General features: G+C 45.4%; 1 protein-coding gene across 6 annotated transcripts in view; it reads right to left on the bottom strand.

Moving 5' to 3' along the window:
- Positions 1-849: 849 nt before the first annotated feature.
- The window catches only part of DOK5 (docking protein 5), a 44,763-nt gene continuing 26,117 nt past the window's right edge, over positions 850-19,495 (bottom strand). Inside the window, exons 3-9 of one of the 6 annotated variants that reach the window (XM_054845663.1) lie at positions 13,976-14,090; positions 13,756-13,875; positions 12,811-12,961; positions 11,324-11,459; positions 4,672-4,734; positions 4,340-4,460; positions 850-1,509 (exon numbers count right to left, since the gene is read on the bottom strand). In XM_054845663.1, coding sequence (XP_054701638.1) covers positions 1,442-1,509; positions 4,340-4,460; positions 4,672-4,734; positions 11,324-11,459; positions 12,811-12,961; positions 13,756-13,875; positions 13,976-14,090 — 774 coding nt within the window. In that variant the 3' untranslated portion in view covers positions 850-1,441. Of the gene's footprint in view, positions 1,510-4,339; positions 4,461-4,671; positions 4,735-11,323; positions 11,460-12,810; positions 13,001-13,755; positions 13,897-13,975; positions 14,091-19,495 lie in introns of all 6 variants that reach the window. The other 5 variants (XM_054845660.1, XM_054845662.1, XM_054845659.1 and 2 more) reach the window with 5 other exon arrangements.

The following is a 19,495-nucleotide window of genomic DNA, read 5'->3' on the forward strand; positions in this document are numbered from 1 at the left end:
CTTCATCTTCAGAATTAAAAGCCAAGCTTAAGATACTTGCTATTTTTACTCAAACCTTAAGACCATCATCTCCATCATATGAGAAAATCAGCCTGTGCTAACTCATTCTCTACAAACACGAACAAATGTAGCTCATTCTCTACAAACCTACTCTGGCCATTGCATTCTTTTGCTTTTCTTCTGGGATATCTGCTGAAGAATTAGCTGCTAACATTACACATGCCTAGATAAAAGCAATTATCATTAGAACTGTATCCCGTATTTTTTCAATTAAAAATATGCAGAGACCATATTCCCCACTAGTGCAATCAAACTAAGACCTAGTTAGGTGAGCAGGAACGAGATGCTTAGAGACGATCAGTCCAACTTGTAACCTGGCAAGGTGCTCTCACTCAGAGCTTGTTAACGACTGATTTAACCCCACCTCGCCGGGCGCGGTGCTTCACAGCACTCAGGGTACTCGCAGCTTTCTCCAGGTCTCCAGCCGCCAGCCAGTTCTGACCATTTGCCGTAGCACGCAGCAATCGGCCACGCTATTTTTGTGAAGTCCGTCTGCTGTTAAATTAAGATGCCGGTGCCAATGTATGGAAGCGTAACATGGATGCTGTCCCAAAACAGAAAAATCTGCTTTCTGCCACAAAACGGTTTGTGGCACTGCGAGGTTCCTGCTGCATCTACTACTCTGTTTCACAGGGCACCCGACGAGTGGGTGCGTGGGTTAGATGTGGAGGGGGGACCCACAGCAAAGCACCAGCCCCTCCGGCCCCCCATCCCATGCCCTCCGGGGCTCCACACCAGCTGTTCATGATGCTGACAGTGACAACAAAAAGCACGGCACCACAAAGTAAGTGGGACTTTTTTTTTTTTTTTATTTTAAACAGTTACAGAGATGGAAATAAATACAGGAAATAGAAGATAGGGTGCTTTTAAAAGAAATCAATCGAGTCTTCATCAGGCTTCAAACAGGAAAAATTGTATCCAATAGGTGCTTAAAACTGGCCACATTTCAAAGGTCAAGGATTAGGCTGAACAATAATGGAAATAACTAAAGATAAGCACTACGACGAACAAGGGCGACACAGCTGACATCAGCGAACACACAGCTGTAAGAGACAGAATGGAACCACACTGCAGCAGGGAAGTCTCATGTATTTACAACATACCTATCATACAAAAACATGTGGAAATATTTAGGGAGTGATTTCTTCTCTGTCCAGCTGTAAGATATAAAACACTGCAGGGTTTGTTGGTTTTGTCCCCCTCCCCAGTATCTACAGAATAGTTTTAACTTTTGGCAAAGTTTAAAAAAAACTTTGTATTGCAAGTATTTTTCATCCAACCTGAACTCTTCCGTGTTTCCATCCTTGCTTATCATCATCACCGTCATCCACTGGGGCAGTTTGTCAGAAGACAAAGAGTTTCTAAAGTTCTTTACAGTCCTTTATCGATGGTCTGACCTGTAGGTTGGAAAAGTGTCTGTGCGATGAAGCTTCACTGGGCTGGAAACATCTTTGCCAAGGCAGATGCAAAAAAAAAAAAAAACAAACCAGAACAACACTCGGTAAGACACAGGCACCTTATTCAGCATTTTATAAAGGACTATGTGAACTACACAGTACAGCCTTTTAATTAAACCTGTCCCTGCTTAATCTGCTCCATCTCAGAAACACCTCCACTCAGATTTTCTTTCCCAGTTCCTTCAGAACAGAAAGTTGTACAAAGCAAATTAATTTTTAAAGAGTTCTGACTTTGCATTTTAAATGAAAGATGCACTTTAGCTCCCAGTATTTGCATCAGTTCCTTCCTGTACATTAGAAAAGAGGACAAGAGCCAATTCAGAAACCATAAATCCCAACTTTGACAGAAGAAAGTTTTTGCAAACAAGGTTTCAGATGTGTGAAATGCCGGTTCATACATATGGAATTTACAACTCAGTATAACAATTCTTTCATATTTCTTTTTCCAGTAGTAATTGAAGCATTTCAAGATTTTGGCAGCCTAATCTAATCAGAGGTGCTCGGGGTACCACTGAAGTAGTAGCCCTGACTGCTGAACGAGACAAGGACTTCACTGTCTTTCCTAATTACAAAGCTGGCTGCAAGGCTTGCTTCTTTAACAAAGACTTTTTCCCCGTTCTCATGACAGCAATCTCCTAGAATCCTTTTTTCCCAGTTTAACAAGCAAGCTATTTTTCTAAATGTAAAACAAGTGGTTTGTACCCATACAGTCTATTTATCTTGTGTCAACTCAATGCTGAATTATTGTTTTAATACAGCACTCTGTAGTAAGGCGCAGTAAGTCCGATCCACTGATTGTGTCAGAGTGCTGCAAGCAGTCTTGTTCCCGTGTGCCACAGGCTGCCACCAGCAGGTCATCTTCCCATGCCCTAATTTATTGAACAAATTTGAACAGGCGTGCAAGCGCTGCTTTTATTATCCAGCCCTCCTCTGGAACATTTGCTGGGTGTAGCTGGGGCTTTTTATGTGCTGCATGCCCCCTCTAGTGTTGAAAACAGGAAAAAGGAAAAATACTAGATTTTATGATTTGCTGAAAATCAGAGGACCAGAATGGAATATGGCTATATATGTCAGGGCTGCTAGCGCTGGTAATTGTTAATCACAGCTCGTGCTATGCTGTGCTCTCGAGGTGCTAACCTCTACAATCTCCTGCTTTATTAAAAAAGGTAATATAAATATCCGTCATTCATTATTCCTTGAGAAACTCCTAGTAACTGAAAGAAGGAAAAAAGAAACAACAAAAGAAAAGAGACTCTAAAACTTTTCCAAACCAGGATGTTTTAAAATATCTGTCTAGTGATTTCTGAGTGCTTGATGCTGGTAAACGATATCTCCGTGTTAGTACTAGAAAGCCCTGCCAGCTCCTGAGCTTTTCAGCTAAACGCAGGTTTACCTGCGGGCTGTTTTGCAGCAGGATGAGCCCCAAGAGCAGGGCTGCCCCTTGGAGGGGCACACGCCAGCTCTGACCTTCAGGGATGGCAGCGAACAACCCGCATCCTGATGGCCAAGCTGAGCTTAGTTTCTAATGCCCCTATGGTGAAGGAAACTGCTTCAGTCCATCTGTATCACCCAAATGTTTAATGAAGCTTAGCCTTTATTCCACATGTTGTGAAAATAAAGTTATGGCAGGTATTGGCTCCTTCCATTTAATACATGTTTGGTCTGTTTTCTGCTGGCTTTTCCGAGTAACGCCCTGATCCTGATGTCACAACTCATCAACACCAACTTCTGTACAAACGCTACCTCAGCCAACCCACGTAGCTTGGAGTGGAAGAGTGTGTTTTGAAATACAAATGGGCTGTGGTTTGTTTGTTTGTTTGCAATTCTAAAAATACACACAACCTCAAAGATGTTGACTTTGGACCAGCTTCTCAGAGGTACTGAGCACCTGCAGCTCCCACTCCAGAGGTGCCTCTGGGGAAACCGGCACAAAGCAACGTCGGTGCACGTTAGGTGCTGCAGTTCTCCCTGTCTCGGGAGACTGAAATTCAGTTTTGAAGCACGCTCTGCGATCCAGGGGCAGAGACGGCTCACCTCCGCGCTGCTGCGAAGCCCTGCTAGCCGCCCACCACCCCATCCCTGCGCACAGTAACCACTAGATGTCCCTTGGTGACCACGGAGGGACAACTGGGTGCGGGGACCTCCCCGGAGCGATTCCTCCCTCTGCAGCTTGGGGAGGTTCGCAGCAAGAGAGGACGGAGCCGTGCTGGCCCTCGGGCTGACAGCAAGGAGGGCATGTGGAGAAGACATCTGCCCGTCTTCAGGCCTCGCTGCAGTGCACAGTGGCAGCGTTGCAGCTGTTCGAGCAACAGTTTTCTAGAGCTACTTCTTGTGGCCATTTTCCTTTACTTTCCCTAATTCAGCTGGTTTTGAGGATGCAGCTGTTTTGGTGCAACGTTAGCAGGTACACAAAATGAATAATGAAGACAGCATCGTTCTTAGTATGGGGCAGCCGTCCAATGGAGAGGGGAGCCATCTGGTTATAAAAATCACATGCATTGAAAGAGTTTGGTGGCAGGAAGGATTGGGCAACCTTGATAACTGGCCATCCTGTAACAGTAATTTCTCCTTGTTCACCTAAAAACGGTCAGAAAATTTGTCAAATGAAGGATCCCTCTCCAATGGGAAGTCAGAAGGGCACCTCCCGATGACAACCCCTCTGTCCAGTTTTCCACCGTAAGGTGGGGCATGCCCTTCTCCCCATCAACCCGGCAGCAGTGGGAAAAGTCCATCAGCTTTCGGTGAGATGGCCAGATACTGAAATGCTTCAACAATGTCATGATCCGATGTGTGCGCTGCCTCTTCCCACCCCAGCCCCTTACCTTGCAGACCGTAGAGCTGGCCAGTGCTGTGCTGTCGCGTGATGTGCTGCCAGTAGGCACTGCGGGGCAAGGGCACCATGGTGCTGAGGGACACGGCTCGCTCGCTCATTTTCATCTGAAGCTGCAAAGCAGTAAACCGATGTGAAGGAGACAGTCTGAGAACAACACGACCACTGGCTGCAAGAACTTCTACAGAAATGGCCAGCAGAGCCTCTCCCTCCCTCCGTGCGCCCACTCGACACCAGCAGCAGCGACTGACTCTGGGGTTAGTCTCCACGGGCACACAGCACTCGGGTTAGGAGGCCACGCTGCCATTGCACACCAAAGCTCACCTTGGTGCTCCCCGGGTCCTGGGCCAGCACTGCTTCCCCTGAGGGGAGCTGTAACTCAAGCAGCTGAAACAGAAACCGGGGATCAGTGGGAGGTAGGAGAGTGCTGGTACGCTCCCCCTTCAGCAGCAAAGCCATCAGAGGGGCTTCCCAGCTGAGCAAGAGACTTCCCAAAGCTAAATACAGCCTCAGCACCTCGAGAACCTGACTGGAGATGTTTCACGTGGGTGAGGACAAGTTGTTGTTGTTAGTTTTGATGCATTTTCTATTCATGTCCCCTCTCCTACAGCTGAGGAACGTGCCAGCTGGATGGCACGGGAGTTCAACAGGAGATAACTGCATCCTTCAGCTAGATTCCCTGAATGAACAGCACGTCCAGGTATGCTGAGAGGAGAGCACGTGGGCTGCAGTGCATCGCTGGAAGCCCCATCTCACACTTTTCCCTCCATACGGGACCTTCAGCTACGTTTTCTTACGTAGTCACAGCTCCTTGTTATTTATACTACGCTTCACACAAACACAGACGAGAACTGACTACTTTAAGGCACTTATTTCCATTAATTCAATAAGATGTATGTGCAAGCTAATAAAAATATTTGGATTTTATCATAAGCTTCACAGCACAACTAAAATTCTCCTCCCAAAGCTCAGGAAAACGTCAGTTCGAACATATCAAGACCACTTTTAACGTTTCTAATTTATAAAGATAGCTTTTTAAAAAAGAGTAAGTTTTACATTTTAGTTTCACAAAACCTGAGGCGAAAGAATCTTTTACAGGAAGATCAATATATTTTGGAGCAAAACCAAACAGGCGAAGCCCGCACAGAAGAGAGGTGAGGGCCAGCTGTATCCGAAGAGACCCATTTCCAAGTCCTTTAGAGGTGCATCTACCTTCAACCTCCTCTCCGTACAGTGGACGCTGTGCCTGGGATGCGAAGGTAAAACAAAACCAAACCAAGCCCAGATCAACTCCTGCTCTTAAACCACCCACCTCCACGTCAGCTGGATGTGAATCACCGCACCACGCAAGGTTCCACCTACATCGTACGGCCCATTTATTACGGCTCCTTCACTAAAGCCCCGACACCCTTGGCAGTGTCGCCACATACATCTCAGCACCATGGAAACAAACAACGACGGATCTTTTACTGGGAATAAAAATCAGCAGAGCACCGCGAGGATGGCATTTCCCAGCTGCAGAAACTTCTTTTGGTGGTTCCATTTATTGGTGAGTTGGGCAGCAAGCTAAGGCGCTTTGAGCAACAGTTTGGCTGTTGGGAGGATTGCAAAAAACCAGCTGGCTATCTTGGGGAAAAAAAAAGAGACACAACTAGAGAAAGATTAGGGAAAGACACAGAAAAGGGCCAGAAGGGGTGTCCCCCCTGAACTCGATCAGCAGGGGAAAAAATAAAAAAACCTACAGCTGGAGATAAGAATTAGTATGTTATGTCCTGAATATACAACATTTCATCAAAACGCCTCAGACTGCGAGCAAAGGCAGCTTTAATGATGATTGATTTCATTCTCGCAATTAACCTACTGTAACTCTGCGGCAACCAAAAGAGTACGAATAACTCGATAATGACCCGGCTCTATGCCGCAGAAGCACCCGGCACCGTACGCAGGTCGAAAGCAATCGGCATTGATATGCTGGAACACGCATGAGCAAGAGCTGCGAGCAGAGCGCCAGGCAGGACATGGGACTCCACGTATCATTAACCCAACAAATAATTTGTTAACCGGAGGGCACCTAATCCGCAGCCTCTCACCCTCTCCTGCCCAAGGGAGAAGGAGAATGCCGAAACCTGGCAGGAGATCAGGATCCCCAGAGCAGATCCAACGCAGCTCCCCGCACACGTGGCAGGGATCCAGTTATGTTAAGTCACGCTTAAACCAAAGAAGCGGCAGAGATGCGAGAAGTGGTGAGGGACGACGCAAAGCCAGCGGCTCCAGGGGCTACGAGGGATCGGCAGAGGAAGGGGACGGAGCAGCAGCACACGCAGCCACCAGCACCCAGCGCCGAGAGCAGCTGGGGAGCCGCTGTGCCACCTCTTGGCACCTGGGTGGGAGAGGTACAGAGCCACACGAAAGCACTTCGCTGGGGCAAAGCACGGCTCTGGGACAAGCACACGGTGCGGGGGGGTCCCAGAAGTCTTGGGGGCTCAGGGAGGAAAGATGAAGTATTTTCTTTCTTGGGTCCCACTTTAACGATCAGCAAAACTTGCATTGGAGGTAAAATCAATGTCTGCTAAAAAAAACCCCACAACACCAAAACAAACCAAACAAAAAAACCAAACAAAAAACCCCATCCAAAGCCACACGCACACCAGCATTCTCTCGAGCAACATGGCTCGGAAAGGAAAGGAAAGGAAAGGAAAGGAAAGGAAAGGAAAGGAAAGGAAAGGAAAGGAAAGGAAAGGAAGATGATTGAGGTCTGTTAGGTGTGGTTGTTTGCTCAGGCTGGACAATGCAATTTTCAAGGATTTTGCAGAACAACTTGCACTAAGTAAACCTTCATCTTGGGATCCCCAGTTGGAGAATATTGTGGTTTTCAGGGAATTTTCTTCCCAGCGAAGCAAATTCATGTAATCAATCAAAATCCATTAGAACAGTAATTGCTTAAGAAACATTTGCTAAATTCATTACAGCGAAACTACAGAATGGTAAACGAATAAACGAATAAAACCAGCTTCAGCAACTGGAGGGAACTTACGTCTTGCTGCTATTTTGAACACTATCCATCTTACGCTAACACTCGATATTCTTCTCTTATTTCGAAAGTGGGCGAGCACCATTTCCACTCTAAATTATGAATCCCTGTGGAAATGGCCAGAGATAACAGCGGGCTCCAGCCTGGAGAGATGCACTCCCCCATCAGACGGCTGCAGTGCAAAGTGCACACTCGAGTTGCTGCGAGGGGAGGCAGAGTCAGGGAAGGCTGCCGGTAAACTGGCTGATAATATCTTTCTGCAAAGCACTGAGCTTTAACTGCCAAACCTGGGAAGTTCACTCTTACCACTTTAGTGAGATGTCAAGTTGTAATGTCTTGTCTTAAAGCAACCTGAACCGAGAGCAGGCATAAACGACAGCAGCCAAGTCACAGCACTGCTCCCGTCAGTCTTCATGGCAACCAAATACTCATGGAAATAAAACGTGAACAGATATTTTCTTTCCATTGTCTGGCCATGCAAAAGTGAAAGGAAGGAAACAGTTGGATGAGATGAGTTACCAGATGACCAGAATGGCTTCACGCGTTGCTGAGCAAAGCCAGCCCTTTCTTCCCTTTACAAGAGAAGAGGCAGAGATCTTTGAATTCACTGAAAAGGAAAATAAATGAAACCCACTTGAGAAAGCGTCACAGGCTCTGGTCAGCATATGCTCAGACCTCGCCAGAAAGCAACAGCACATTAAGAGAAAGCGTCAGGGTGAGGTTCCCAGCTGAGGAACCACTATCGCATCAATTTTCCACATGCATTTCAAGAGCCAGAGCCAGTTATAGTCACGAACTGAACCAGCATACTGTAATATAGAGAGAGTGACTGCTGGGGAGGTGACAGACACATTATAGCCCACATTCTCAGCAGTACTTGGCAGCTTTATCTCACTCTATCAGCTTGGGACATTCAACTCTCTTTTTTTGGTTTTTTGTTTGGGGTTTTTTGTTTGGGTGGTTTTTTTTTTTCCCCCTGCACAGGCTCCAAGAGCCCTCAGGTAGCTTAACACCATCTTCACCTGATGGATAATCACATCACTGATGTAGCCATGGTCAGGAGCAAACAGATGACATTCAGTGCAGACTTAATTTCTCACCATCAGCATCTCCTACTTTCTACTTTTATTTACCCTTTCTGTAAGTAATAGCTCAAGCTTCACTAATACAAAAATTCACACAGGGTCAATAATTCTTGGAGATAGAAACAATATAGACAGCCGAGCATGAAGTGCAAGCTTCTAAAATGAACTGTTTGTTGAAGCGTTCAAAAGCAGAAGAAAATACTGGGGAAATCAATCAATCTGAACAAAGATGTACTTTACAAATATTTTGTAATCAGCAAAATAAGCCCCCTGAATTCTACACTGATATAATGATCCTCTGCCTAAACTTCTAAATCTCGCTATCCTTGAACCCCAGAGAAGCCGCCAAGTCTTACCGAGTATTTAGGAACCAGACAACGTTTCTATGGCAGGCTTGGGAAACTCGTATTCAGGGGCATATGGACTCATCTGAAACAATTATATCCCCCTACTAAATTACAAGACGTTCAGTTCTCCAGGAATATGTTCTTATCCCCCACTTAGCACTCTAAGGTCTATAAAATAAGATTTAGGGGTTGTGGTTGGACACAGCGTTCATGAAAAAGCTTTTAGCGGTTGTGCAGCTGCTCTATTGCAATCTATAGCAACTGTGCATCTGTTGAGCCTATTGGCACTTGTAAGATGGAAATTTTACAGCCCGGCATCAGACATCATCTATTACATTACATCTATTACATAAATGTAAAACCACCAGATATGAAACTGCCTGTAAGCCTAGTCACTATTGTTACTGAACTGCTCTCTGTTTTTTGAAAACGAAGTTGTGCTCTCAACAGGCTACTCAATCGCTTCTGATCCTGGTGGGTTACAGATGTTAGCTAGTTATGCTGATTTAGCCTAGGTTAATTTTAATCTGCTTAATTTAGTTACTGTTGAGTACTTGTATCACCTACCTCTCTCAACTTAGATAATTTTGGATATTTTTCAACAAAAACTTCCTTCGCTAACTAGAACTATAGAATTTTTTGGTTTAAACAAAAGTCAAAACCAGCAAAGATTGTGTTAGATGATACTTTACCGGGAAAGGGAAAAATACCAGTGCAGCTGGCTGCAGAGTCCACCTGCTAGTTTTTGAAAGTAAGCAAGCGAAAGTCGAGCTCTTCCTGGTGAACCTGGAATTGGTGGGAGAAGCACGTGGTCTACACGGACACAGGGCAGAGGCTGTCCAAGAAAGGCTCCAAGTTGGTACCTCATCCTCACAGACACAGCGCTCTCCCACGGGCTTTACGGAAGTGACCGCATTTCAGCATCAACTGAAAACTGGTATATCACACTGTATATAGTGTGAAATAGATACATATATATATATATATATATAAAAAAAAACCCACCAACTAGTCTCTTTCCTGTCAAAAGTAAAGACATTGCATGACCCACATCACCTAGAAACAGACTTGAGTTTTCCTCCCTTTCCCATTTCAGTTATCCCACCTGCTCCTCGAACAACAGAATTACCCATCTGCCTGCGTCCTTGCCTGAAGCAATCAGTCATCCGGTCCACAAGATTGGTCGGGACACTCGCAAAGCGTTTCCTGTTGCCCCTCCCAACCTCATTTGCTCCTCCTCATTGGACTGTTATTACGAGAAATAACTTCCCTATCATGCATTTGGCTTCTGTTCTGTCCCAAGTCCAAGAAAGTGAATAAAAGAATAAAAGAAATAAAAGAAATACAAGCACTTAAGACAATTTGTTCCTTCCCCATTCCCTCAACATCCACTCTCATCTTTTCTTAAGTTTTCACAAGTAGTAATGGCATTTTCTGTTTCATCCCAGCTGGGTCATCCAGTTAATACCGGGATAATTCATCACTACAACGTGTCCCTGAAACCAAGATGTTAGTAGAATTACTGAAAGGATTAGACATGGATGTGGGTAACAGCAGTGCTTATGTTTACAGTCAGAGAAAAGCTTCAGTCTTATTGCAGATTGCATAAACCAGTTGCTACTGCCTGGCACAGAGATGTTGTTTATAGCCAGGCTCTTCCACGGTTGTCCACACTGGGCATCAGATGCATTCCAGAAAACCTGTTATCTTCAGGATGCCGATTTTGCTATCAAAGTCAAACTGTGAGTCTTGGGGTGTAGAAACCAATTGTGATATGGGATAAACAGAACATTCCTTTTCACTCCACAGGTTTTATTAAAAAGAAAATAAAACCAAAGTTAATAAGTTCCTGGAACACATTAGGCGCAGTGACATAAAACTGCCTGCCTTAGAGATAACGCTTTTGGAGATGCCACCCTGTCTGTTCTCAATCTGTATGCTAGTTTTACATCTCACACCCCTCTATTTCCTACCAGTCATGTGTGTCATAAAACAAGTTTTAGACACAAAAAGCACTTGTGGAAAACAGACATCCACTGAGAGATCAGACAAACATCCAGTCCTCCCCCATAGTTTAATCTGAACCATATGACTCTTTCTAAATCATCCTCAGAGTGCAGACATCAATTAGCAAATGGAAAACCGAGCATGAGCCGCAACGTTTTGCAAACAGATTGATGAGAAATGCTTCCAAACAAACTCATGATGCTGATTAATCAAAGGAACCTCATGAGAATGTGCACTGACAGGAGCTTAGCATCTCTGTATTAATTCACACTTATTGATAGCTTTGCAAACACAAAAATCAAGGACTAGAAGTTTCCCTATTGTTTTGACTTGATAAAGGAACCCCAGTTGTATATACTGCCCTAAATATTAAAATTAAGCAGAATCTAATAAGAGCAATAGTAAGATTGCTCACTATCTGTGAATCAAAACTTAAAATCCCATTGAAGAAACAGATCGTTCGCTGGTGCCCAGTGCGAAATAACAAGCATAACGAGCAGCCGTACCATTGAATTTTTCACACTCTGCAACAAGCGCTCGTGTTGTTCCGCAATGGCCAAAGCAGCCGAGTGAACCTTCTGATAGATTGCTTCCCCATCTCTGGTCTGAAAGATGAACAGTCCTTCTCCTGTGTCACACATCCTGCCAAAGCAAGAGCAGATGGGATCCAAGGGTGAGATTTAAGTTTACAGATCACCGTGAACAAGCAAAATTTTACCATGCTGCTCTGGAAGCGCTACTGCACAAGCAGTAAGAAAACAAAGGTTGTTGAAATACGGAACAAAGTTATCTAAAAGTCTTTACGTGTGGGTCTTACCAGCCCTGGTCCAGTCTTACTGTTTTAGTCCGTATTTGTATAGCTGTCACCAAACAGGGACTCAGCTAAGTACCACTGATCTATCGTAAGTGCTTAAGCTCTGGAGAGTTCATGCTCAATACTCAGATTTTTAATATTTAGACCCTATCTAGAATCTGTGCCAGGTAGGATTAATTTGTCTTCCCTTTTCAGACTTTTAGCACTGTCTGTAATGAGTTTTGCAGAGTTTTATCTGCCACTTGAAACAATAAATACGTATCCTCAGCATCCCAACTCCACTGTCTTACCATGGCTAACGCATGACCAGCTAAATAAAAATGTATGCTCCCCCCGCGGAGGACTAAACTCTGCAGTAATATGGATGATGAACATTTAAATGCCTGTTCCCTTCCCAGATAAGTTAATTGTATGACCTGTTTCTCTTTCACTATTGTAATTCTTTAATGTGCTTATCTAAAATAATGCATCCATACCCCTTAGAAAGGATTTGATAGTTTAGTTCAATAAACAAGTGCTCCAACTTCAGCCACACACAGAGTGCGGCTCATTAAGACTGAGCTGCAGGAAGCAATACAGAACAACATCTCCAAACCAAGGAATTGCATTCAACTTTCTTATAAATCCATTTGTCAAACAGAAGGAAAACAGGAATATAATCAATGGAAAACGGAAGCCCCTTCTCCACTACTTTAGTTTGCTTTTGGGAAATGCCTTGGCACTCACTGCTCTCAACTTCCATCTCCGCCTCTCCTAGCGCAGAACCCATAACTTGTGCCCAAAGTACACACTGTACGAATTCTGGAATTATGTTCACCCCTTCTTCCCGGATCTGTCCATCCAATTCCCTGGCTCATACAGAGCTTTATTTAAGAAGAACCCTATGCAGCAATACAGAATGCTGTCAGCTTCCACCCTGCAGTCCCCTGGGATGCCTCAGCTCTGCCACCCTTGTCCTCAGGCACTTCAATTTGGCAACTGCTTCCATTCAAGATGCAGCCTGGGATTAAGAGGGGGTTTTTTTAGGGTTTTTTTTTGTTTCAATATTTTTTTTTTCCCCCCCAGAGGGTACAGACTAGCCTCTGTCTGAAAATAAGCTCTCATGTCCTTCAGCAACCTTCGGAAGCGGTCCAGAGCACCACCCAGCAAAGCAAGGCAATACAGCGAACACACACCTACCTCCCTGCTTCAAACGTGAACCAAGATGGGTCCCGCCCGTAGCGTCGGAGGGCACTTAATGGCCAAGAGATGAGTTTTACTCTGGGATTCTGGATGTCCCAAAGACAGATATTCTCAAATGTTATCTGCAAGGTACATTCCCCATGCACATCTAAATTAGGGGATGGCATCAAATACACATTGAATCTCTCTGGGAGAAAAACAGAAGGTTAGTCTAAAATCCCTGCCCATTAAATGTGCAAGTCATTAAAGGAATTTCCTATTTTCCATCTCTAATACAAGATCTTATTTCCACTTAGAACAATTAATTCAAAAACAAAGACTCAATTCCTTCCAGTAACTCAACAAACTCCGTGTTTGGGGCAGTCAGAATGCTGCACTCAAAGGGCATCAAATATTTGTGCGTGCATTCAGACCCTGAAGAGAACTGCACCATCATAATCCTGATATTTGCAAACAATTAATAAAATTGTGTGCATGAATAAATACATTGCAATTGCATTTATCCATGTAATTAGTTAATTTGCATAGGAAAGTGAAGTAGCCACGGGCTCAGGTTTTGCATGCAATTACTATTATTTATTATTTGCTTTACAATGCTGCCAAAGAGCCCGGGTCACAGACTGAAACTGTTGTACAGACATACAAGAAAACATACAACAAAAGATAGTCCCCCATCTCCAAGAGCAACTAACTTGTCTGAGAAAGAAAAGTGCTATTCCAAAATAATTCTAATTGTCTTACTATCTCTGGTTTCAATAAAAAAAAAAAAAAAAACAAAAGCCAAAAAAACCCCAAGCAAACAAAAACACCCCCCACAAAACAGGAAGGAGGACTTGGAAAAACAATTTTGCTCCAATTTATTTCTGGTACTCCTATGCACAATCCAAAAGACTTTAAAATAATACAGTTAAGGATTTTAAAGGTCAACATTTATGTACCTACCACTCTGCTCCCTCTCTACTCCAGATGCCAGCAAGTCAGGCTCTCCAAGGCTAATGTCATTAATTCGCGTTCCAAGACACTCCATCTGCAGCACCTTGCACCACTCATCTGCCTCAAGTTCTGTATAAATGCCCAGAAAATCTGTGTGTAGGTATAATACGTTTATAATTTCACAATGAATGCTCTTAGGTTTTTTAACGTGCGTTTCCATTTTACCCACCTGACTCACAAGCAAAGGTTTTTGATGTGTCGTCATTAAAATAAATCCCAACAGCATGCTTCTTTGTGCTTTTTGGCATTCGCAATATATTCTTCACATTATTGAGTTCTGTGACCTGAAAAAGCACAATTTGGAGTTTTAATTAGGAACTTGAAAAGCTATATATCCCTTATTGACTGGAGAAGGAGAGAAAAGAATTATATCAGGTTGCAAAGGACAGAGGAAAGGAGAGAGAGCGTGAACATGCCTCTGACTGCTCTCAACGAGGTGCAGCCTTGACGCGATTCACCTTAGATAACCAACTTGCAGGCCCCGGATGATGAAGCGGTCGCATCCTCCAGTTCTGTCGCGCCTGCACATGAACTTCAGGGCAACACCATCTGCAAGACCGCGTTAGCCAAGGGGCAGGTAGAATCAAAGCTCACTCCGGTTTGAGAAATAATTACGTGACGGACATGGGAAAGACCAACCTGACGTAGCAGAAGCAGAGAGAGGTCAAAATCTAAAGGATTCACCCATTTGGAGGGGCAAGTCCGGCCCCAGTACAGCTGTCATCACGGAGGACAAAACTGTAAGAACGGTGAAAAGCTGCTCTCTAATTTATTTTGTGATGGAAAGTTGAGGATTTGTTAGAATGGTCCACTTAAAAAAAAAAAAAATAAAGTCACAGTTCTAGTTATTAGAAAGCTTTTTAGCTTTAAAGATGCACAGACCTGTAAACACAGATTTCTGTTGCTTGGTTGCCAAACACTGATCGGAAAAGTAGCTTTCACGCCAGAAAAACAAACACGTATCTGTTACCTTGTATACAGCTCTAGTAAATACATACTACAGTTGCTTTGTATTTCTAACATCCACCTTTCCCCCTCACAACCATAAGTAACACTCCTGAATTTGACTGCGGAGGAATTCTTCATTATTTAAATTCCTTTTAATACAGAGGTTAACACCCAGAGAGACAATCAGGAAGTTCTATTTAAATATTCATTATCAGAAAACATTTCACTGATTCTTTTGCGTGGTAGGAGTTGAAGAGAGAGAGAAAGAGGGGGAATTTAACCAAAGTGTTCCCAAAGCTGCACCACCTAACAACTTCACTGCTTCGGTCTCATCAGGTCTGTGGAATCGTCTCTCTACAAACTGTGTCAACTCTAAGCAAAGAAACGCAGCAATTGCCTTGTAGATAAGACCCAGGAAGCATGAAGAGTTATCAGTGTTGCAGAAACTGCTCCGCTAGAGCGTCCTGGGTTCACCAGCACACCCACCGCGTCTCTCCGGCCCCTCGTCCTGCGTCGCTTCTTCCCTGGAGTCACATTGGTGCCCGTTCCCTTCCGGCAAGGGAGAACCCACAGCCAAAGTCACATCTTCAGGCAAGACCTCTGAAAAGGTAATCTTACCGTGAAGGGAAGGAGCAAAGAGCACTTGGCGGGCAACGGCTCCCCAAAATAAGAGTAAACGATAGATCCGATGTCCGGAAACTCACTCTATGGGCAGTAGCAGAAGGACATAAAGGAAGGAAGAGCCCATGAGGAGCACGCACCAAACCTTCAGCGCAGCTGCCAAATTTAGAACTCGGGTTTTTCTAGCCTCCGGGTTCAAGATTTTGAGAAGTGTCAAAACTGAGACTTCCTAATTGTGCTTAATTTTGCATGAGCGTTTTTGACTCTTCCAGGAAATCCTGTGATGGCAGCACATCCCCCAGTGCTAACTAGACACTGACAAACTCATTGTTAAATATGACAAATCTGTCATAACCCATGCCCATCCTGCTCAGCACATGACAGGTCAAGCACAAATTGCCAGCTGCCAAGTTCAACTCTCATATATTTTTCTCATATGCCAAGAAAGGATTCAAATGCAAGAGAGAAAAAAAAGAGCCAGACTTTCTCATTCAGGACAGCACCCACCTCGACATCTACACCGAGCACATTTACATCTGCAAGTGAACGTGCTAATGAAGTTTTGCACCTACAAGTACAAAAGTTAGCAGAAGCAGAACGTAGCCATCCGTTTTGGTAATGAATCACTTAGCTATCTAGGATTTGTCCTAATGGAAAGCTCATTCCTTAAAATCAGGCATGTCACACTCCTACTGCTGGGTATCCCAGTAACTGTCTCCAGCACGATGAATCCCGAGGACGCTGTGACAGGGTTCAGTGAGATCACGAAAGGCTTATACTAGTCGGGGAACAGCAAACTGCCTCTCCGCGCTGGCTCAGGAGCCAAAAGCACTTCCAGCAGTCAGGAGGGGTCAGCTGCTGCCCACACCCCCCGCCAGCCCCTGCTGATGGGCAGCACGTGCTGCCCCAGCCCCGGGCAGGCAGACACCCCGCGTCCCCCTGCGTCCCAGCGAGGGAGGCAAAGGACACTGGGCCACGCGGGAGGCTGCTAGCTGCTGCACGGGGCCGGGCAGGAAAAAACCAACCGACCCAACCAGCATCACTAATGACCCTGTGTTCAGACTGAGTCATGCACCTCTGGGCCAGATGGGAGCAGATGTTCACACCGCTGCTGGGAACGTGAGAAGGACAAGGTGAAAACGTTTGCTTTGTCTGCCCACACTAAAGGAGAGGCATTTCTGATCACTGTTGCCTTTACTATGACTCCAACCTTGTACATCTTACCTTCACCACTCCCAGCATCCCTAAGACCACACTTTACCCCCCAGGCTGTCGTGTTTTATTCTCATTAGGGCTGCAAGCTGCAAGTACTGCCCAATCTCTACATGAGCTCCTGCAGTCTCTGCATCCCTGGCACAGAGTATCCATCACCCATTTCCTCTCATTTCCGTACTACTAGGGACATCCCATACTTTCCAGTCTCCGTGCTCCAACCTCCAGCTCACCCCTACCCACCAGCCTGGCACGCTGTTGCTTGTGCATCAGATCCACATTGCAGCTCTAGGACCGCGTCACCTCTGAACCCAGCCTTGGGGACTGAGATTTGCTCCCGCCCGTATCTCAGATACCTGAGGTCTCCCTCTGGTCTAGGGCTTCCCATCAGAAGCAGTTGGTCCTCCCGGCAAGATCTACCCAGCACACAGAACAGGACAGAAGCCACAGCCATGTCTTGCAACCAAGAATTTTCTTTCTTTAGGCCTCCCAGTCAAGAAAAGTTTCACCAAAAGTGAAACTCCATCCTATGGCCCAGCATGACAATCTCACTTCTCCTCCCCGCGAGTGAGGACAGCCACTTTATGCTACAGACACTTCAGTCGTGCAAAACTCAGGGTGTCCAGAAGTATGGTGGCTGGGAGACTCGACCTCCTGTCAGCATAACTCACCACTCCCGCATTCTCCGTTAGAAATAAACCAAATAAGAAAAAAGCGGGAATATAACGGCACCATAGTTTTGGAGCTGACAATAGCAATAATTTTTTCCTTCTTATCATAAATTCCTCTCAAAAGCCTGTTAGTTACTGCAGTAAAGTACTTTGTAATCTCAAATGCAGAGTAATATATTCCAACAGAGATTCTACAAGAAACAGCTCATGCTTGAAATCCCAAAGTTCATCCTTCTGAACAGAAAAATTTGTTTTCCTTTGAATATGCCTTCTCCTACATTTGCTTTTTATTACCGTACTCCTCCTAAGCATACTGTGTTACGAAGAAGATAACACGGATTATCTGCGACATTATTTATCTCTTTATCTGTTGCCTTCACGGTATTCACAGTGGTCTATTTCGCTTTTCCAGGGTATCAACCAGCAGTTAATTCATCTCTGAACAAAAACTCTCCCTAAGCCAAGATAAGAGCAGAGGATGAAGATGGAGAGCACACGAGCGTGCCATTCACCTGGGTGTTAGTGCAAGGGCAACTCAGACTGCTGGGCTTTTCCCTGGGTCTGCAGCGGGGGCATACAGGGAAGGGAGGAAGGAAAAAGGGGTACAGAGATGGGGTGAACACGAACAACTTAAGGGGATTATTTTCTTTCACATGGTTATAAAGCTCTATCCCACGCCCCTTCCTCATCACTTTGGCCCCACCTCTGAGTGCTGTATGCTGGGAGAAGGGAGGAGGGAGAGGACAGGGACCGGGGCTGAGTCCACACACCGCAGCGGTGTGCAGTAAGTCGGGTGTTTCCAGGAATCACCCTGTCCCCGTGCGAATGCCCACTGCCCGCGCTGCAAAGCACAGCGGCCACGTCCCAAAAACACACCCTGAGAGCCCTGGCTCCCAGCCCGGGCAAATAAAGTAGCAGGCGGTTTCACCCCTTGGGTGATATCTTGAAGAAATACTGAAATCAATAGTATCGTGTTATTAATTTCACTGATCATCACGTCCTTTGTAACTCATGTTTTAGCTCTGAACTGGGGAAAAAAGGAGTATTTACAGTTGGAGAAATGCTAGCTACAATATTTGGCAGCTCCTGGGTTATTTCGTGCTGCATTGACTGCTTGAGAGCTGCTGTATAACGGCATTTCACAGAGCACTGCTGAACGTCTTCACGTGCATCTGAAGATTCCCTGATGGCATTTGCTTCTGTTGAGCTGCACCAGCTGACACCAAAGCATCTCCCCTTGAAGGGTGACGGACAGGTAGCCCCCAGTTCTGACCCGACCCAGGTCCCGATGTCTACAGCAATATGCACGCGCTCCAGTCTCCTCCCAGCTGATTTCACTCTTCTTCAGTACCAGCCCTAGCAGACACAGGGAGAACAACAGATGGACAAAACCTGGCACTCTGGGACTCTTGCTGAAGTCAGTGGCACAAGCGGTAGCATGCAGAAGAGTCGCCTGAATTCAGTCTCGCAGCTCCTGCACGTCTTCCGTCCTGGACAGAACCTTGCGGCATCTGATTGTTATGGCTGGCAACACCACGCTCAGTAAGCAGCTGCCCTCTCTTCCCTTCTGGGGCTGCGCTGCTGAAGTTGCCTTCACCTTTCAGAGGCCCAGAGGTACCCCAGCGTGGTGACAGCCCCTTCCGGCAAGAGCCAGCGTTAGCCAAGAAGCTATTCCTGCTGCCACGGCTCAGCAGCTCACCCGCGCTCCTCAGGGCGAAGCTGCCTGAAGATCATTTGATATTTGACCCGCTGCGCCACCCGGCAAGGTGCTCCAGAATGCCACCGTCCCCCCAGGTGCCTCAAGAGCCTTCCTGTTGCTCACCCCTGTGCAACAGATGGTTCAAATGCTCTGGCACGTACGCACCGAATTCACGCTGAAGAAGTGGCAGGCTGCTAACAGCTCCTCCACCACGCGTTTGGAGAGGAGTCAGGAGCCGGCACCAAACACCTGCAAATATTTGAGGCTGACGGTTTTTTTTTTTTCTGGTTTGTTGGGGTTTTTTTCATTTTTAAAATAACTCTCCTCCTGCCGGGCTCTTGCAAAACAAGTGTTTTCATGGTTAGTTTAGTTCATTATGTATTACTTGTCCGAGATTAATAAATAATGTACATTTATAAGCTTAATTCTAAAAAGGTGGGTAAACCACAAATATCAGACCTAAGACAGTATTAACAGAGCAATCACAAGAAGAACGATATTTTGGTAGGGGTTAAAGACCTCCCTTTGCATACTTCTC

This window comes from Grus americana, chromosome 17 (assembly GCF_028858705.1).
Source record: "Grus americana isolate bGruAme1 chromosome 17, bGruAme1.mat, whole genome shotgun sequence".
NCBI lineage: Eukaryota > Metazoa > Chordata > Aves > Gruiformes > Gruidae > Grus > Grus americana.